Genomic DNA, 21798 nt, shown 5'->3' with positions numbered 1-21798 from the left:
AAAGAAACAATAGGAATGGGACGGTAGGCACGATTGGTGCGCTTATGCACTCCTCCTACAGACCTCTTAGGAAAGGAGTGAGGTCAATAGTAGAAAGTCTAAGATTAAAGTTTTTGGGGTTTGGGGAAAAAAAAACCACAGAGTCTGGTAGAGTATTCCAGACATTGATCACTCTGTTGCTGAAGTCGTATTTCCTGCAGTCAAGTTTGGTGCGGTTTACCTTGAGTTTGTATCTATTCTTTTGCTCTTGTATTGTTATGGTTGAAGCTGAAGTATTCATTGACTGGTAGGACATTGCAATGTATGATTTTATATACTATATGTAGATCGGACCGAAGGCGGCATAGTTGTAGGTTTTCTAGGCCTAGAATTTCTAGTCTGGTGGCATAAGATATTCTGCAACGAGTAGAGGAGTGGAGAACTCTTCTTGTGAAATATTTCTGGACTTTCTCAACTGTGTTAATATCAGATACATAATGTGGGTTCCAGACTGATGAGCTGTATTCAAGTATTGGTCTAGCAAATGTCTTGTATGCTCTAGTTAGTATCCATTATATCTTCTAGTTAGTATCTATCTTCTCCCCTCCCTTCCCTTCCCTTCCTCTTTTCTTCTATTCTATTCTATTCTATTCTATTCTATTCTATTCTATTCTATTCTATTCTATTCTATTCTATTCTATTCTATTCTATTCTATTCCATTCCATTCCATTCCATTCCATTCCATTCCTGACTCTATTCCTGGTTCTGCTCTGTTCTATTCTGTTCTGTTCTATTCTATTCTATAATCTATTATATTTTCTCTTCTCTCCCATTTTCTTCTCTTCTCTTCCCCTCTTCTCTTCTCCCCTCCCCTCCTATTCTATTCTATTTTCTCCCCTCTCTTCTCTTTTCTCCCCTCCTCTTCTCTCCTTCTATCCTATCCTATCCTATCCTATTCTTCAGCTCACCAAATGCCTTCATGAGGTTTCAGAAACCCCCACACATTTATTATATCAAAATGATTTAATAAATACTTCTTGAACTTATTGACCTTGGTTTGGCTTCTCCTCACAAAATGAAGGCCCTTATGAAGATGTCGAATGTTTCTGGCCAGTTTCCCACTCAGACGAAGGATGAGCCCTGAAGCAACACGAATAACAGAATAACTAAATTGGAAGGGACCTTGGAGGTCTTCTAGTCCAACCTCTTGCTCAAGGAGGGGACCCTATACCATTTCAGACAAATTGGTGTCCAATTTTTTCTTAAAAACCTCCAGTTGATGAATCACCCACAACTTCTGGAGACCAGCCTGAGGTTCATTCCAGGATATCCTGAGCTGAAGATCCCAATCATTTAATCCTGGAAGTTCGAAATAGTCCCTTCCTGTCAGAGTGTTTACAGTGTGAGTACTATTGTGAGACAACCTCGGAGCAAAACACAGGACACAGAGTCTTTTAACAGAGATTTATGTACAAGACTACTATATACATACATACACATGTTAGGCAAATACCAGGCAATCAATCTTCAACTCTACATGAAGAATTACAATAGAGATAGAACACGAGGAGAGAGAGAGAGAGAGAGAGAGAGAGAGAGAGAGAGAGAGAGAGAGAGAGACCATCACATGGCCTCTCTTATACAGACAGCTGCTTAAAGCGACAGTACCCTGCTGGCTCATCCTCAGTTCACCATCTTGGCTTACACTGCTTACAGCAGATGGTCAGCTATGAAATCTCCATTACCTTAACCCTGTATATCTGCACACTTTTTTTTCCCTTTGCACCTAATCGTGGCATGGATGGGCCTTGCCCATCCCTGCCTTCTATTGTGTCCTCATGATGTTGCCTTCATCTCATCCCAACTCCTGTGTGAAAGTCATTCTTGACTGTCTTGTGTTAAAGGAATTCTTTCCCTCCATATTCTGACACTGTCTAAGGGGCACCCTGAGGGCATATGAGATTGAATATTTGTCCCCACCTCAAATGCCTTGAAGGGAAGTGCAGGCAATCAAGACAATACAGGTGGTCCTCAACTTACGACCACAATTGAGCCCAAAATACCTGTTGCTAAGAGAGACACTTTATAAGTGAGGTTTTACCAGGTATCGTAAATGCAGCTGCTGGGCCTTTATGACACCTGCAATTGTTGAATTAGCTGTGAGATTTTCCATGAAGGAGCTGTGTGTTAGAAACTATAAGAGAGAGAAGCAAGAAATAATTAATGAATTGGATGAAGTTTACAGAGTCTATACTAACTATGCTAGATGCCATAGGTTGCTGTCGGCAGGCCATAAACGTTGTGCCCGAAAGAAAGTAAGAGACATTATATATAAAATTACTAGAGATGAACCGATGACATACAAGGGCAAGGAATTAATAATGCTGAAACAAATTCCTAGGAGAAACTAAAACAATAGCGATAGATACCAATAGAGGGAAAAGTAATTGAGAAAATATTTGAATGTGCAGAAATGAATAAGTTAACATTGGTAATCAAAGAAAAAGAAGAAATGGAATATTGTATGGGATTTATTTTATAAATGGTTGGAAAATAGAACAAATTAAAATGGACTAGACGAATATATAAAGTAATAAGATGGTTAAAAAAATAGATATATTAAATAATAGTTATAAGAAAATGTGATTATTGTTACATTGATAAAAAAGTATTAAATATAATTGTAAGCACAAGATATATGTACCCAATCGACACACAGTTGAAATGAAATGGAGTTATTATAAAATATAAAATAAAATAAAAATTCAAAAAAAAAAATACAGATAGTCCTCGTCTTACCACCAAAATTTCTGTTGCTAAGTGAGACATGTGTTAAGTGAGTTTCACCCTATTTTACGACATTTCTTGCTGCCGTTGTTAAGTGAATCGCTGTAGCTTTTAAAGCCGGTAACGTGTTTGTTGAGTGAATCTGGCTTTGCTTGTGAGAAGGTTGCACAGGACCCTGCAACCATCCTAAACATGAGTCAGTTGCCAATCTCCTGAATTTTGATCACGTGACCACGGGTGCAACGGTCGTACATGTGTAAAACGGTCATAAGCCCCTTTTTTCAGTACCGTTGTAACTTCGAACAGCCACTAAATGAACAATTATATGTTGAGGACTATTTATATAGCGATCGTAGCTCATTTCATGCTAGTAGAGGTTTTGACCAGCTGAAGGATACATGAAAAACACTTCAACTCATCAAACTCTTTGTATTGATGGAGAACAATCGATCTAAATCAATCAATTCAGCCTGGAAGGCATTGCTGTTGTTTTTTTTGTAAAAAGTTTTTTATTTTTTATATTTCAAAAACATCTCTTTTAGTGAACAGCATGTTTTCGTTCACATTTCCATACAAACATGGCCTTGATTACATATTCATCTTTGACATTCGGTTTTAATATCATATCATTACATTTCATATTTTTATAAATTTTCTCTGAAATTCTTATATTCTTCAAATTTATTTTATATATTTTCTATTCCTTTCTTATTTCTTTTTATTTTAAATAGTTTTCATATCTTCATATTCATTATACTTTATGTTTTAATTTGTCACATTTGCTATTTCATCACATATTCTTATTTCATTATTTCGAAAGTTCCATCTTAATTCTAATTATTCAAAAAGTTTCCCCTTTAATTACTAATTTGAGTGTACCACCCCTTTATCTTATACATCATTAACTCCTCTTTAATTCATAATAATAATTTATCACAATATAATCACTTTTTAATTATCACCTTAAGAGTTCATAACAATAATCTCCTAATAACTACTTAACACATATACATTTTAAGCCAGATTTCGCATGGTATTTTCCCCTTCAGTTGCATTAAATCATTTATAATTTCAAATAAATTAATCTAGTCAATTAATCATACAAAACTGATGTTAGTCTTTTTATAACAGTCTTCATAATTCATTTTAGCCTGGAGGGCATTGTGAGTGGTTGATTGTGGTTGGGTTCACACATTGTGCTAAAGCAGGTTTCACCCACAGCTTCCACAGGAAACAGGCTAGGAACTGTCAGAGTTGCCATCCAAGAGACATGGGTTGGATCGTGGTTAGAATTCATCAGAGCGCATCTTTGTTATTAATCTTTTTTTAAAAAATAATGTTCTCTACGCAGTTTTGGGAATTAGAGTTGTGGTGTTAGATACCTAGGGGATATCTAGTGCTAGAATTTACTATGCTTTCGTGAGTTATTTGGAGTAAGTGTTACAACTGTAAAGAGTTCGTTGCTGCTTATTTCTGTTGTGTTTTCAGCCGCATCTGCTCGGAAAGGCAAAAAAAAAAAAATCATGATAAGAGCCACAAGCAAGCTTCGTCTTTCACAGAAGAAGAAGAAGAAGAAGAAGAAGAAGAAGAAGAAGAAGAAGAAGAAGAAGAAGAAGAAGAAGAAGAAGAAGAAGAAGAAGAAGAAGAAGAAGAAGAAGAAGAAGAAGAAGAAGAAGAAGAAGAAGAAGAAGAAGAAGAAGAAGAAGAAGTAGTGGTGGAGCTTTGATTGTGTGGCTGCAGCTGACATCTTTACTTTTTTTTGTCACGCTTGAGGATAGAACAGAGTAGAATAACAGAGGTGGACGAGACCTTGGAGGTCCTCTAGTCTAACCCCCTGCTCAGTCAGGAAACCCTATACCATTTCAGACAGGTGGCTGTCCAATCTGTTCTTAAAAACTTCCAGTGTTGGAGCATTTACAACTTCTGGAGGCAAGTTGTTCCACTGGTTAATTGTTCCATTCCATTCCATTCCATTCCATTCCATTCCATTCCATTCTATTCTATTCTATTCTATTCTATTCTATTCTATTCTATTCTACTCCTACTCCTAATTTCATTCCGTTCCGTTCCATTCCATTCTATTCTATTCTCTATTCTACTCCTACTCCTAATTCCATTCCGTTCTGTTCAATTCCATTCCATGCCATTCCATGCCATTCTATTCCATTCTATTCTATTCCATTCTATTCTCTATTTTACTCCTACTCCTAATTCCTGTGATGACCCGTAGTCTCTCAAAATAACCCCAAACCCAAAACATATATTAAAGTCCGATAAAGCCTTCAACTTAACTTCACTGTTTTATTAGGCACAGTTTAAAATCACAAAAGTAAATAATGAGGCAAAAAGAAAACCAAAACAAACCGCATTGATGAGAGTTCCTAAGCAAGCCATGATAACTAATCATAAACTCCAGGAAAATAACCGAGAAAAGTCCATGGGAAGAACGCCAGCAAAGATAAACCTCTTTCAAGGTAAACACTAAGTGACTCCAGCAATTCTAACTGCGCAGTTGCAAACTTATATCCATAGCTCCCACCTGCAAGCCACGAGGAGGATCATGGTAATCTCCTCTTGAGTAGACCTCGCTTTTCCCTGATCCTCTCCTCCCTGCGTGGCCTAGGATGGATAGGGGATGAGCCTGGATCCTCCTCTGACTGCTCTGCCGGCCTCTGCCCTTCCCCAGCCTCCTCCACCACCTCTGGAGCCACACTTCCACTCTCTGTTGGCTGTTCCTCCTCTTCCTCAGAGTCAGCCTTCCTCAGAGTCATACTTTGTCTCCCCTAGTGGTCATAAAGGATTGTGCAGCCTAGTTTTAGTACAGGTACTGCTTAAGTTAGAGTTGTTTAGTGATCGTACAAAGTTACAACAGCACCGAAAAAAGCTAATTATGACCATTTTTCACCCTTACAGCGTCCCCAGGGTCATGTGATCAAACTTCAGGTGCTTGGGCAACTAATTCATATTCATGACGGGTGCAGTGTCCCGGGGTTACGTCATGATTCCACTTTTGCGACCTTCTGACAAGCCAAGTCAATGGGGGGAAGCCAGATTCGCTTAACAATTGCGTGACTCACTTAACAATTGCAGTGATTCTCTTAACAGCCGTCCCAAGAAGAGGTCATTAAAATGGGGCAAAATTCACTCAGCAACGGAAAATTGCTGAGCAATAGAAATTTTGTGCTCGTCCATTGTGCTCATAAGTTGAGGACTACCTGGAATTGTAACTCAGGGGTGGGCAAGTCATTTTCTCAATGGGCCCCATGGGAAACTAGGACTGTTCCGGAGAGCTGAACCCGTAGGCTGAACTTCATTCGGCTCAATATTAATTTTATCGCTTTATAAAAAGCAGTAAATTATAAGGTCTGGATTTGCTGCATCAAATTGATATTTGATTTCCTAATGTCAGATGGAGCTGCCCCGAACTGGGGCAGAAAAAAGGGTCGGTTAAATGCCGAAGTCTCTTCTAGGTTTGCTCTCACACAAAGAATTAACTTTAAAAGGAATTTAGAGATGACCTTGTGGGAGGGGAAAGTCTTGCATAATTTTCTTTGCAAGTCCTTCCTTAATAAGACTTTCACGCCTTTTCCAAAGTCAAATTTTCAATTCTTTGGGGGAACTTTTAATGCTCCTCTCCCTCTCTATCTCTCTCTCTTTTTTCCCCACCTTCCTCTCTCTCTCTCTTTCTTTTTTTTTCCTCCTTCCCTCTCCCTCTCTTTCTTTGTCTCTGTTCTCTATCCTCTCTCTCTCTCTCCCTCTCTTTCTCTCTCCATCTCTCTCTCTCTCCCCCCCTCTCTCTCACCCTCTCTTTCTCTCTTCCCCTCTCTTTCTCCTCCTCTCTTTCTCTCTCTCCCTCTCTCTCTCTCTCTCTCCCCTTCTGTCTCTCCTCCCTCTCTCTCCTCTCTCTCTCTCTCTCCCCTTTCTCTCTCCCTCCCCTTCTCTCTTTCTCTCCCTCCTCTCTCTTTCTCTCCTCCTCTCTTTCTCTCTCTCCCTCACTTTCTCTCTTTCCCTCTCTCTCCCTCTCCCTCCCTCCCTCCCGACTGCTTGAGTAATACTTCATTATGAAATATTGAGGAAGGCAACGGTCTCCAAATTGGCTGAACGATATGGGTCAGTTAAATAACACCGTTTCCTCTTCCTCCTTCCTTTTATGCCAGCCAGTTGGCATTCCTACAGAAGGCGCCACTTCGCCCTCCCTCCCTGGTAGGGACACAGCCAGCTCAGGGGACAAAGCCAGCTAACTCCTACATCGCTTCTGAATAGGTCTTGGAAAGAGAGAACCCACGCCAGAAAAGGCTTTTGATAATTATTTAAAATTTAGAACAACCTACTGCTTACATAACCGTGGGCTGAAAAACGGTGGGCATTTTGGACACGTTTTATTACTTGTAAGAGTTTGGGTGAATTAAATGGTTCACCTACTTAGGAATTCAGGGCCTATTCGGGAAACAAGAGACCCCGATAAGACCCAGCTTGCATAGAATCATAGAATAACAGAGTTGGAAGGGACCTTGGAGGTCATCTAGTCCAACCCCTTGCTCGAGCAGGAGAGCCTATTCCAAATATTAGCCTCTCGCATGTCTGTAGGGTCTCTAATGCACCATCTAGCCATGTAGGTTTGTGTAGGGATGGTGGCTAGATCAGCCAAACATTTTTCTCCTTTTTCTCCAGTGTTGTATATCTTCACTTGTTCTTGAGGGTCGGTTCCTGAAAAACCATAGTTTTTCTTTTTCTTAAAAAAAGAAAAAGAAAATTCTTTTTGTTCTGGTTTTGACGTTTCTGGAAATATTACAAAAGATTTTAACTTTCCCACCAAGGACAAAGTGGGGTTACTGAATCTTGCAGAAACCAGAGCTGAATAACAGAACAACAGACTTGGACGGGACCTTGGAGGTCTTCTAGTCTCACCCCCTGCTCAAACAGGATACCATTTGAGACAAATGGTTGTCCAATCTCTTCTTGATCCCCTCTTTTTTGTGGCAGCCCCTCAAATACCGGAACATGGCTGTCATGTCACCCCTAGTCCTTCTTTTCATTAGACTAGACATACCCAATTTCAGCAACCATTCTTCATATGTTTTAGCCTCCAGTCTCCTAATCATCTTCGTTGCTCTTCTCTGCACTCCTGCCTTCCATTGAGGACCTATATCCGTGATGGCGAACCTATGGCATGCGTACCACAGGTGGCACGCAGAACCATTTGTACTGGCACACAAGCTGCAGGCAAACTTACCTCACTGTGCATGTGTACACCTCACAGCTGACTTTTGGCTGGTTTGAGGCCTTTTTTGGCCTTCCAAAGGCTTTTTGGGAAAACAGGAAGTGATGAAACAGGGCTCGTTTTCGGCCTAAAAAGCTTGCAGAAGCCTGCAGAAGCCTTCCTCAAGCCTTTGGGAGACTGAAAAAGGCCTCAAACTGGCCAAAAATCAGCTGTGAGGTGCAGGGCAGGTAAGGGGGTGGCAGAGGGTGGGGGGTAGGGGTGATTGCGCATGCATGTGTAGGGCGTGTGGGGCAGGGGTGGGATTCTACAGATTTGCACCTATTCGCTAGAACCGGTTGTTAACATTCTAAGCAGTTCAGAGAACCAGTTGTTAGAAGAATATAATGGCCTAATCCTGTAAGGAAGGCAGGAAGGAAACATTCTGGTGTTGCTTACAGAAACTGCCTCTCCACTAACCCTTATTACATTCTTGGCAGGACTAGACTTCCTGTCTCAGGAACTTCTCTGGAGTTTTTTTTTTCCTTTCTTTGCTGGTACTTTGCTTGTGTGGAGTGACCATTCAAAGTTACAGTGGCACTGAAAAAAGTGACTTATGACCATTTTTCACACTTATGACTGTTGCAGCATCACCACAGTCATGAGAGGCCAGGCAAGGAGATGCATGCCTTGATGTGAGTGAAGTTGAGTTGGCCACACCCAGCCAATAACATGACCACCAAGTCAGGGCCACAGAACCGGTTGTAGGGGGCGGGCGTGCATTGCCTGGGTGCTGGCACGCGAGCATGAGTGAGCAAGCGCGTGCACAATTTTTGGCAAAGGAGCCCAAAAAGGTTAGCCACCACTGACCTATATAATGCATGAGCCAGAAAGAAGGATGTGAAAATATTTACAGACCCCTCACATCCTGGACATAAACTATTTCAAATCCTACCCTCAAAATGATGCTATAGGGCACTGCACACCAGATCAACTAGACCCAAGGACAGTTTTCCCCCCGAAAGCCATCATTCTGCTAAACAAATAATTCCCTCTGCACTGTCAAACTATCTAGAAAGGCAGTATTACTCATCCTTATTCTCATCTTCCTTACTTCCTATCTCCTTATCTTTTCATGACGATAACTTTATTGCTTGTATGTTATGATTTAAATATATTTAGTATCCTAGTATGATTTATGTTGATAGTATCCATGACTATAACTAAGTGTTGTATCTAACGTTTTATGACTATGATAATGATCGATCACTATTGTTGCATGTACACTAAGAGCTTATGCACTGGAAACAAATTCTTTGTGTGTCTAATCACACTTGGCCAATAAAGAATTCTTATTCTTATTCTAGTCTCTAGTCTCTAGTCTCTAGTCTCTAGTCTCTAGTCTCTAGTCTCTAGTCTCTATTCTATGGGTGGGATTCAAAATTTTTAAGAACTGGTTCTGTGGGCATGGCTTAGGTGGCGGACATGGCTTGTTGGTCATGTTATTGGCTGGGCGTGGCCAACTCAATATCACTCACATCGAGGCACTCATCTCCTCGCCTGGCCTCTCATGACTGTGGGGATGCTGCAACAGTCATAAGTGTAGAATGGTCATAAGTCACTTTTTTCAGTGCCATTGTAACTTTGAATGGTCACTCCACACAAGCAAAGTACCAGCAAAGGAGGGGGGAAAAACTCCAGAGAAGTTCCAGAGAAAGGGAGTCTAGTCCTGCCAAGAATGTAATAAGGGTTAACGGAGAGGCAGTTTCTGTAAGCAACACCAGAATGTTTCTTTCCTGTCTTTCTTACAGGATTAGGCCAGTAATTTCTTCTAACAACCGGTTCTCTGAACTGCTTAGAATGTTAACAACTGGTTCTAGCGAAGAGGTGCAAACCGGTAGAATCCCACTCCTGCTATATTCTATATTCTATTCCATTCCATTCCCCTCTTTCAATGTCATTTAATTCTGGTTGCCAAAAGTCATATAGACATGGCTAGGTTTGGCACGGTCAGGGTGTCTTCAGGGAAGAGCCTTCCAGGCTGACCTTTGTCCGAGTCACTCATCCTGAATTGGAGGATAATCGTTATAGGTTTGAGTCTGGATCTCCTACTCAGGTATGAGTAAAGAGCACAGAAACATACCCTTCCTTGTTATATAAAAAAAAAAAACTTCTTTGTTATGCCTTGACAGTGGAAGAGAAAAGAGCTGTGCTATTTTCTGCAGAAAGCTTCTGGCACCTCCTGGGTACAACAGTAGCAGTAACACTCTAGAAAATTAATGGCTCGTCTGTTTGGAACGCAGCGTCCCTTCCTTGCACGGAAGGCAGATTCCCTGCCGCCAGATGCATTTCTCTCTTCTCAGAAGGAAATACTGGCTCAGTTCAGATCTCCTCTCTTCTTTCCTTCTTCCCATGCCTCCCTCCCTCCCTCCCCCCTCTCTCTTTCTCTCTCCTTCTCCTCATCTGTCTGTCTGTCTCTCTCCCCTCTCTCTTTCCTTCTCCCTCCCCCTCTCCTCCTCTCTGTCTCTCTCTCCTCTCTCTCTCTCTCTCTTTCCTTCTCCCTCCCCCTCTCCCTCCTCTGTCTCTCTCTCCTCTCTCTCTCTCTCTCTCTTTCCTTCTCCCTCTCCCTCTCCCTCCCTCTGTCTCTCTCTTCTCTCTCTTTCCTTCTCCCTCTCCCTCTCCCTCCCTCTGTCTCTCTCTCTCTCTCTCTCTCTCTTTCCTTCTCCCTCCCCTCTCCTCCTCTCTGTCTCTCTGTCTCTCTCTCCCTCTCTCTCTCTTTCCTTCTCCCTCCCCCTCTCCTTCTCTCTGCCTGTCTGTCTCTCTCTCCTTCTCCTTCTCTCTCTCTCTGTCTCTCTCTGTGTCTCTGACTCTCTCTCCTTCTCCCTCCCCCTCTCTCTCCCTGTCTGTCTCTTTCTCTCCTTTTCTCTCTCTCTCTCTGTCTGTCTCTTCTTTTCTCTGTCTCTCTGTCTCTGTTTGCCTCTGTCTCTCTATCCTTCTCCTTCTCTGTCTCTGTCTCTGTCTCTCCATCCTCTCCACCTCTTTGCCAACACAGAGATAGTTTAGTTCACCCTTCTGTAGCCTGGTTGGGATTATTCCTCAAAATTTCTTCTGTCATTTGGAGGCATCCGGTTGAGGCTTAGGCCAGGGGTCTCCAAACTTGGCAACTTTAAGACTTGGGGACTTGAATCTCTAGAATTTTCTAACTAGCCATGCTGGCTGGGGAATTCTGGGAGTTGAAGTCCACAAGTCTTAAAGTCGCCAAGTTTGGAGATCCCTGTCTTAGATTGTCAAAAGATCCCTTAACCTTGATCATATTCATCCAGAACAAATGAATATTGTGGGATCCTTGATGCTCTCTGGGCTTGGTTGTTTTCTCGAAGACGGTTTATTACCTGACCAGGTAACATTACAGGGTAGCTACAAATATTTCCTTCTATTGGTACCGAATGGATATTCTCGAATGCATGTCTTCCACTTCACTGCTCGTTGCAAGGTCTCCTCTATGGATTATGTTTTTGGCATATTACTGTGTAGCTTCCTTGGCTTTTATTAATTCATACACTGTTTGAGCTGTCGGGCCGTTTTCAGGAATCCAGGCTTGCGGAAAACTCTCTGCTGAGTTAGCAGCTTATGCGAAGTAGCCATTCCGTGCGTCGCTTTTTGTTGTGGTTCATCTTGTCTGACTCTTCGCAGCCCCATGGACCAGAGCACGCCAGGCCCCCTGTTGTCCTCCACCGTCTCCTTTTCAGTTTGCTAAAATTAATGTTCATTGCGTCGATGACACTATCGAACCATCTCATTCTCTGCCGCTGTCCCCTCCTTTTTTCCCTTCCATCTTTCTCCAACATCAGGGCCTTTTCCAGAGAGACCTCTCTTCTCACAGGGTGGCCAAAGGATTTGAGCTTCAGCGTAATATCTGTCTGTCGAGGATGAAATTTTGGCAGCTACGGGCCTCTCCATTCCAACTTGCCATTAGAGTAAGAGGTGGAGGGAAGTGTTGCTGTTGAATGGGGTAGATCAGAGTCCTGCAACATTTTTGGGTTGGTGGCCCAGAAGGGGCAAGCGCAGAGGTGGGATTCAAATTTCTTAACAACCAGTTATGTGGGTGTAGCCTAATTTCGGGGTGTGGCTTGTTGGTCATGTGACTGGGGTGTGTGGCTTGCTGACTGGGCATGGCTTGGTGGTCACATGATTGGCTGGGCATGGCTTATATATAAATATTGACATTTTTGTAAAAAAAAAAAAAGGAGCAACTTTTACCCAAAATCAGGCAAAGCAGGCAGGCAGATTGAGTTGCTTGCAGAATCACAGATTCACTCAGAGATGGACCTTTCTGCAATCTGCTACCTGAGTCTGCACTGAAAAATAGAAGCTTCGGTCCTAAAAAAAGGTTCAGCTCTGCTTTTAGATTAGCTAGAAAGCAAGAAATCTAATAATTTCCTACTTTCTAGCTAATCTAAATCTCCCGGCACAGCTGATAGTTGGAACAGCTGGTGGTCGGGGGAGTGGGGGGAAGGAAAAATATCAACTTGCCCAAAATTAGGCGAAGGCACAATGCAGGCAAGGTGGATGGTGTGCATGCCAGGTAAGGAGTGAGTGGCATGATTTGTTGGTTCTCCGAACTGCGCAGAATCGTAACAACCGGTTCTATGGAACCAGTCCCACCAGGTAGAATCCCACCCCTGGGCAGGCGCCTTTATGAGCGCATGTGCATCTGAGAATGGGGCCATGCCCACATGTGAACAGGACCACGCCTGCGCATGCAATGCAAATGGGGCTGCGTGTCACTAATGCAAGTGGAGTGTGTGTACATACACACATACACATGCACCGGCCAGTCACTCACACAATCTGGTAGCCAACAGGCCATGGCCTGATAATGGGCTTTGGCCTACAAGCTGGGGACCCTTGGATTAGATGAAGAAAACAACATTTCTAAATGGGTTAGACGGAGTGTTGTGGCCTGCCAGTGGCTGGTAGAGCTGACAGCAGAGTCGGACAGTAGCGAGGAGGTTGGGGAGGAACCGGGCCAGACCTGGAGGCTGAGGAAGGCTTGGATTTGGGCTCTGCATCAGAGGCAGAGATGGGGCCAGGGCAGACTGGCAGTCATCAGCTGCCTTCAGGCTCAGACAGCAATGAGGTGGGGGAGCTTCTGGAACCGGTTCCCAACCTGCGCATGCATAGAGCTGCCAAAAGGAAGGCACAATTAAGAACTCAGGGTCGACGTGGGAGTAAGGCCACCGGTGGACGATGAATGGCCCCTCCCATCAGGATTAAAAGAGAAGCAAAAGGGGAAGGGGGCTTTTGCAGGGAACAACTCGCTCGTTCCTTCATCTGTTCGTTCTAGCCTCAGGCAGATTTGTCTGTATAACCCAGCCCTTCCTTGTCAGCACTGAGGGTGGAATTTTACCAGGCAGCGTTCCAGGATTGATGAAGGTCTGAGCTAATTGTTATACCTCTGCAAGACTGTTTGCAAAAGCTGTTGGCTGACTGTGAATGAAATAAATTGACATTAACGTGATAAAAGAGGTTTTTTGCCAGGACTCAGAATTGACAGTGCTTTTTGGGGAGGCCTAGGACAGAACGTGGAGGAACAAAACTTTGAGGATTGTGCTGAAGGCTGTGGGAGCTTGGAATCAATTCAAGGATATCCTAACAGGTATGGAGTTGAAGCAGATGGTTCCCATAACTTGCTTCCGTAGACCAACCACCGGGCCCCGGACTGGTACTGGTCTGTGGAACATTTTCTACCGGGCCGCCGGTTTGCTGGGCGCCGCCATCTTGTTTCGATGAGAAAGTGCTTCCAGGTGAGCTTTTCCGGTTGGAAAGCGGTGTTTGGGTCAAGAAGGAAACCTCGTGCCTTAGTTTCATTGAAGGGGGGGCGGCTTTGAATGAAGAGCCGTCCCGATGGTGGAGGAGATTAAGAAAGCACAAAAAAGGTACAAAGGAGGAGTTGAAGGTGGTGGGGAGAAGCGGGGGACGGCTGGCTGGCCGGTCGCTTGGCTCGCCTTGCCTTGTCACGTATGCTGATGCCGGTCCCAGGCCGCGGATCATTTTGTGATGCCGGTACGGGGCCGTGGCACAAAAAAGGTTGGGGGCCACTGCCGTAGACTACATGGGTATTGGGGTTTGGGCTTGGAAAAGTATTGTTTTATTCTATGGACTGGGGTTCGGGAACCTCAGAGTTAGTTTTGCTTCGACGTTACCATGCCGCATATTCAATAAACAGTAAGATTTTTAGAAGTGGAATGATCCTGGACTTTTATTTGAATTCACAAGCTGGATGTTGAGACACTGTCGTTCCCAAGGACAGTCAGGGTTAAGGTTGATTTCCTTTAGGAACTGTGCTTTGTGGGGCATGCTTAATTCTCACTTTGGTCGAATTGGAAGGGCTGTGGTTGTCTCCTCTTCCTTCAGCTCGTCTACGAGCTCAGCTGCGCTCATATTAATATAATTCGTATTAATAGCTCGGGGCAGGGAAACATGCATAAGAGAAAGAGAAAAATAAAATTGCTTCTACCGCTGCACCATAGAGAGTATCTTAACTTACTGCACCTCTGTATGGTTTGCCAATTGCACAGTGGCAGATAGGACAGCACTCCAGAGGGTTAACGTCATTGCCCAGAAGATCATGGGTTGCCCTCTCCCCTCTTTGGAAGAGCTTTATAGCTCCCAGTGCCTTAAGAAAGTTCAGAACATTCTCAAAGATCCATCTTATCCTGGGAACCCTTTTTTTGAACTATTACCATCTGGCAGGCAGTACAAGATAATAAAAACAAGAACAAACAGGCTGAAAAACAGCTTCTATCCCAGGGCAGTAAATCTGTTGAATTCTACTGTATAGTGCAATATTAATGCAATATCTGGGGTTTCCAGTTCGATTGTGTACAATGCGAAGGATGTGTGTTTGTGTTTATTTTCATAGTCACAATGTACACTGAAGATGGTATTTAATTTCGTTGTATGAGGTGCAACGGCAATAAAGTAAACTAAACTTAAAAACTGAAAAAGAGCAGACTCCCTGCAAAATCAAAGCTCTCCACGTTCTCAAAATTAGCAGGTACAGACCCAAAGTTACCAATTTTGCCATTCTGGCGTTGCAGTGTAGGACATTAAAAACAAAACAACCAAAGCTTCAAAGCTTTGTTCCATCTGCAGAGTCCTTAGTAGCCTCTGAGCTTGGTTTCTTTGCTTACAGACATTTCGTTACCTGTCTATGTAACACCATCAAGGCTAGAGAGTGTGGGGCTCGTTCCTTGGCAACATCGGCAGTGCAAGCTGCTGTATGCATGCATACAAAGGGAGAAAAGCAAACCAACCCTGACATCGCTCAAAAATCAACAGGGAAGCTGGGTTTGCTCAACAACCATGTTGCTAACTTAACAATTGGAGCGATTCCCTTAGCAACTAGGGTGAGAAAGTTTGTAAAAATGGGGCAGAACTCACTTTGCGAGCGTCTCGCTCAGCACCCCTCATTGGCACCATCGTGGATGAAGATTGGAGCATTCTCCTATACCCCACACTTTACTTTGTGATTAAATGCAAGAACAACACACTCTACCAGGGGTTGGGCTTCAAAAATGTTAGCAAGGGGTTCTCCACCCGGTTACTGGGTGGGCGTGGCCATGATGGGAGTGGCCTAGTCAGCCTCCTGCATCACGACCGGGGAAGGCATTTTTGAGCTTCTTGGGCTCCGAAGGCTTTCCTTGAGCCTCCAGGAAGGCAAAAATCGCCTTCCCGGACTCCGGAGGCTCTCTGGAAGCTGGAAATGGGCCCATTTCCGTCCTTCCTCAACTTCCAGGTGGCCATTTTTTCACCCTCCCTGAGCCTCCATGCCTGCCCTGCACTTATCTGCATCTAAAATGGGCCACCTGGGGACACCTGGGAGGGAAGAGGCAGGGCGGGGCAGGGTGAGTGGGGCCAGCCAGGAGTGGGATTTGGGGGTCTTTGGACTACCCAGAATTTCAGCTAGGCGCTCTCCCTGCGAACCCCCAGCCGCCCACTGGTGGACTCTTCACACAAATCCTTCTACTTTTTTGAAATGATTTCTTAGGTTGAACGAAAGCCGCCCAGGGCAAAAACCAAGCAAATAAACAAACCAGAACAGAACTCTCTGACCGGTATTTTGCCAATTACCCATCTGATCCCACAATTCAGCTGGAGGCGACCTTGTGGCAGCTATCTTTAGAAAGCTTCTCTCAAAGGTTGACTGCCCAGATCTAATTCCTTGAATCTGGGATATTTAGGAAGTAAAGGTTCGTACACTCAGGCAAAGCGTGCAACACTGCACAGGTAGCCCTCGAAATACAACAGTTTGCTCAGTGGCCGTTGAAGCATCTCCATGGCCACCTGGTTTGCAGATTTGCTTGACCCCCGACTCACATTTATGACGGTTGCAGTATCCCAGTGTCACGTGATCCCCTTTTATGGCCTTCCGACAAGCCAAGTCCATGGGGGAAACCAGATTCACTTAACAACCATTAAGTTACTCATTGAAATACCTGCGGTGACTCACCTAACAAATGTGGCAAGAAAAGCTGTCAACTTACTTCACCAATTTCTCACTTAGCCACATGAATTTTGGGCTTGACTATGCTCGTAGGTTGTGGACTTAGCTGTACAGGAGTGTCTCCATCAGTATTGTAAATAAGCTCAATCCCAACTTCGCTGTTGATCACTCTGCAGAATACCAGAGCTGGAAGGAGCCTTGGAGGTCTTCTAGTTCAGGGGTCACCAACCTTTTGGACCTCAGGGACCACCAACCTCATCATTTTAAATCCCACGGACCAGAGACCCTTCAGAAAATCCCTCCAAAAGTCTGCAGGAAAATTCCCCACCCCGTTTTCCAACCGATCGGTCATTCTTTATTTGGGATCGCAGGATACTGTTACCAGCTCTGTTCTCAGGGGGAGAGAGAGAGAGAGAGAGAGAGAGAGAGAGAGACTTTTGGCTTCATGCAAGGAAAGCAGCAGAAGTCTTTCTTTCTCTCCCCCAAACTCCCCCAGAAATGGGTCTTTGTGAGACTTGTCATGCCGGCACGGCCTCTTGGAGGAGGAGGCCTTGCAGGGTCCCAAAGACTCATTTCTGGTGGAGTTTGGGGGAGAGAAAGAAAGACTTTTGCTGCTTTGCGTGCAGCCAAAAGCAGAAGAAGACAGAAGCGCAAAGAAGCAGCCCGGTGGCCAGGCGAGGTGTGTGAGGTGAGTGGGGCAAGTTCCCCCCTCCACCCTTTCCCCCCTCCCCTCATTACCTCATGTTGTTTGCAATGCAAGTGATGCAAGCCTTGTGTTCCCATGGGCCATGTGGGCGGCGCAGCCTTGTGTTCCCACTCAGCCTGGATTAATTGTTTTGGGGGGTGCTTTGGGGGTGAAATTTCTCTGAGGACTACCAAAAATTTTTCGCGGACCACCAGTGGTCCCCGGCCCACTGGTTGGCGACCACTGTTCTAGTCCAAACCTCTACTTAATAAGAGATCCTACCATTCCATTCTGGACAAATGGCTGTCCAATCTCTTCTTAAAAACCTCCAGTGATGGAGCACCCAGAACTTCTGAAGGCAACTTCTGTTCCACTGGTTAATTGTCCTCACTGTTAGGAAATTCCTCCTTAGTTCTCGGTTGGTTCCCTCTTTGATCAACTTCCGTAAGTTGTTTCTTGTCAGATGATTTTAGGGCAGATATATCAGCTTATTTGTGATAGGGAATCAGTACAGAAAAAAAATATACATTACAGGTAATCCTCAACTTATAACCATTCACTTGGCAGCTCTTCCAATTTACACCAACACTGAAGAAAGTTACTTACGATCAGTTCTGGCGCTTGGAAGCATTGAGGAAATCCGGAAGTATTTGATTTGGCTAGCTAGTTGCATGAAGTGGGGTAGGGTAGGGTAACGTTAGGGCAGGGTTTTCCAACCTTGGCTACTTTAAGATGGGTGTCCCAAAGGTGCTTTTTTTTCCCCCAAGAGGCAACTGGACTTTCTGGTTTTTGCTTGAAGATGGTTTTGCTTCTCATCCAAGAAGAGCTTCTTGGATGAGAAGCGAAACGTCTTCAAAGAATAACAAGAAAGTCCAGTTGTCTCTTAGGAAAAAAAGCACCTTTGGGACAACATGACCTGGAGGATTGAAAATCTCCATAGTGACCAAGGGTCTTCAAACTTGGCAAGTTTAAGACTTGTGGACTTCAACTCCCAGGATCTCATGAGCTAACATGACTGGAGGAGGAATTCTGGGAGTGGAAGTCCACCAATCTTCAATGTCTATGGCAGGAGTCTTCAAACTTGGCAAGTTTAAGACTTGTGGACTTAAACTCTCAGGATCCCATGAGCTAACATGACTGGAGGAGGAATTCTGGGAGTGGAAGTCCACCAATCTTCAATGTCTATGGCAGGAGTCTTCAAACTTGGCAAGTTTAAGACTTGTGGACTTAAACTCTCAGGATCCCATGAGCTAACATGACTGGAGGAGGAATTCTGGGAGTGGAAGTCCACCAATCTTCAATGTCTATGGCAGGAGTCTTCAAACTTGGCAAGTTTAAGACTTGTGGACTTCAACTCCCAGGATCCCATGAGCTAACATGACTGGAGGAGGAATTCTGGGAGTGGAAATCCACTAGTCTTCAAGCTATCAAGTTTGAAGAGCCCTGCCATAGACATTGAAGACTGGTGGACTTCAACTCCCAGCATTCCTCCTCCAAGTCATGTTAGCTCACGGGATCCTGGGAGTTGAAGTCCACCTGTCTTAAAGTGGCCAAGGTTGAGAAGTCTGACGTGAAGGGATTGCTCTCTGTCTCCCTCTTGTGGCACCCTGGAGGTTGACCTCACTCTCTGCTCTCCCCTGCAGTGGCTGTGGACAATACGCTGCACGTGGAGTGGAACGAGGCAAAAACCTTGCCTGCCCTCTCGTCCTTGGGCCACACTCGGACCTCACTGGTGCGCAGGTTGGTTCGTCAGAGCTCTGTGGACAGCCAGGACTTCCTTGAGGTGCCTGTTTTAATTGCTCTCCTTGTTGGCTGACTGGTTATTTATTTATTTATTTATTTTTATTTTGCCTGGGGTGCTACCATCACGGTGATTCAGCCATGAGTATTATTTTTTTTAATAGAAGTAACGAATTCTACCATTGAAAGGGGCCATGGAAATAATTTAGTAGTCCAACCTGTCAACTAAAAAAAATACTCCTTTGGGAGTGGTGAAAAGTAGTGCATTCCTGAAATGCTTCAGATAATTGCTAGGCAGCTGAAGCTGTTGGCGCGCAAGATTATTACTGGAGAGCATGATTGATGATTCTTGGCTATGGATGTGTCCCAGTGGAGAATATACATCCAGGGGGTGGGGGGTAAGACCAGGGTCAAGGGGGAAATGAATGATGTGTCTTAGAGTTGGCTGCACCCAGCTAACACCAACATGGTCACTCCTAATAAATCAATTGTTTTTTACTCTAAGAGATGTGGCTAGAGACTATGATTTAAATGGGGGTGGATTTGTTGGAGCCCTGACACAACCCCTGCTCAGGGCAACAGTCCAAGTTGAAGGCACTGCTGGAAGAAAACATCCTTCTGGGTTCAGTTCCAAGTGGGGAAGAAAGACGCTGAGAGGAAGACCCAGGCCCACCCCTTCTTTATGCTAGGGCACACATGGAGGAACAGAGAAGAGAGCAATGTGGGTTGCATGGCTTACGGGGGAGGAAAGGGCCCCGATTCCCTCCATTAGCCACATCTGGAAAGAGAGTTTAAAAGAGATGCATGCTGAGTGCAGCAGCTGCTGGGAGCAAACGTGAGTTTATCTTGTGTTGACTTTGCTTATCTGCGTTCCTGGCATCCTTGAATTACCACCGTTCCTTCACGTCTGGAATTCCTTCTCCTGTCCTGCCAGACTAATTACCGCACCTTGCCTTGATTGGACTTATACTTACAGTTTTTGTTGACCATGTTTTGGACTTGATTCTCTGCAGTCAAAGGCTGTACCTGGGAAAGTTTTTCTCCAGTCCAGAAGGTAACCAGGACATTGGGGGCAAAGTTGGAGCTAATAAAGGGACTCCTACGGATTATCTGACTGTGTTGCCCTTGTGCCACGCCCCTTTGGGTCATCACACTGGGTGAACAGGGAGGAGATGCTGAGAGTGCCTGGGTGTTATGCCCTCTGTTGGGCTTTGGATTTGAGCTTGCGTTCTAATTGGTTGTCAGACTCCCTTGGGGGCCATGCAGGGGCAACTCTGTAGGCTGTCTTTTGAGTCTCAGGCCTTGGTTGAGCCTTGCTGGATGATGATGTAATAAAAGGGCTTTGGGATTCCTATGATGGCTCTGCTTGAAGGAGGTAGGTCTTTGTTATGTAGAAAAGACTGGCTCAGGCCTCAACGGCCTATTGACGAAGTTGGGGTGGGGTTGAGTTTCTGCCTCTCTGAGTTTCGACTTCTCTTTTAGGGGAAATATTCTGCCTTTTTTTTTAGTATATCCTAAGATATTTCATTATCATAGGAGTGGGGCGGGTTATAACTTCCAGCAGTACCTCAACAGAAGGTCGTTTGCTTGAACGTCTCTCCATCCAATGGAGGTCACCAGCTTTCTTGGCTGGGGATTCCACTATCCTGTCAGTCTTGGTTACTGGTTAATTGTCCTCACAGTTAGGACGTTTCTCCTGAATTCAAGGTTGCTTCTCTCCCTGATTAGTTTCCGTCCATTTTTTTTCTTGTCCTGCCCTTCTGATGGTTTGGGAAATAATTTGACCCCTTCCTCTTCTTTGTGGCAGCCCCTCAAATACTGAAATACTGCTCTCTCATGTCCCCCCTGGGTCTTTCTTCTATCCAGACTAGCCAAACCCAAATCCTGCCACCGTTCTTCATATGTTTTACTCTCTTATTCATCTTAGTTGCTCTTCTTTGCACTTTTCCCAAAGTCTCAACCTCTTTTTTTTTTTTTTTTTGTAATGTGGTGACCAAAACTGGACGCAAGGAGTGCCTTGGTCACTAAACGAATGGTTGCAAGTTAAGGACTTTCTGTATATATCACGGTTTTCAAACTCACTGCGTTATGTTGCCGTCATGTGACGTATTGTGACGTCTTTTTTCCCCTTCGTGGAGCTGGGATGGGCCCGACTTGGGTGTGATGTATTCAACCTCCCCCGCAGGTCGGCAGTTTGACACAGAGAACAGAGTTGAAAGGAACCGATTATGACTAGTTTAATGAAAAGAAAGACCAGGAGTGACATGATAGCAGTGTTCGAATATTTGAGGGGCTGCCCCAGAGAAAAGGGGGTCAAGCTATTCTCCAAAGCACCTGAGGGCAGGACAAGAAGCAACGGATGGAAACTCATCAAGGAGAGAAGCGACCTAGAATTCAGGGGTAATTTCCTGACAGTTTCAACAATTAATCAGTGGAACGACTTGCCCCTAGACAATGTGGGTACTCCAACACTGGAGGTTTTAAAGAAGAGATTGGACAAGCATCCGTCTGAAATAGTATATAGTTTCCTGCCTGAGCAGAGGGTTGGACTAGAAGATCTCTAAGGCCCCTTCCAACTCCGTTATTCTGTTAATATGTCTGCTGAAGATGCCCATTTTTGTATTCCTTTTATGGGAAAGGCTGAGAGTGCAGCTGTGGTGAGTCCAGGGCATTTTTAGTGGAAGGAAAGCCAGCTGTTGAATCTAGCCAGATGTTTATTTTTTAAATATTTATTTATTTATTTTGTCAAGCGATTATAAGATAACAGGTATTAGTATAAACACAGTTATGAATACATGAAATGGATACATATAAGAAAAATAAAAAGAATCAATAGGACAGGGACGGTAGGCACGTTGGTGCGCTTATGCACGCCCCCCTACAGACCTCTTAGGAAAGGG

General features: G+C 44.4%; 1 protein-coding gene across 2 annotated transcripts in view; it reads left to right on the top strand.

The window, feature by feature from the left end:
- FAM131A (family with sequence similarity 131 member A) overlaps positions 1-21798 on the top strand; it is a 93763-nt gene that overhangs the window by 17274 nt on the left and 54691 nt on the right. Inside the window, exon 2 of one of the 2 annotated variants that reach the window (XM_026718892.2) lies at positions 18802-18941. The exons of the other annotated variant lie outside the window; for it this stretch is intronic. Within the exon in view, the coding sequence (XP_026574677.1) occupies positions 18802-18941 (140 nt within the window). The remainder of the gene's footprint in view (positions 1-18801; positions 18942-21798) is intronic. 2 annotated transcript variants of the gene reach the window in all.

This window comes from Pseudonaja textilis, chromosome 4 (assembly GCF_049901715.1).
Source record: "Pseudonaja textilis isolate UNSWEBS1 chromosome 4, rPseTex1.2, whole genome shotgun sequence".
Taxonomy (NCBI): Eukaryota; Metazoa; Chordata; class Lepidosauria; order Squamata; family Elapidae; genus Pseudonaja; species Pseudonaja textilis.
This window is presented reverse-complemented; position numbering and strand designations above follow the sequence as displayed.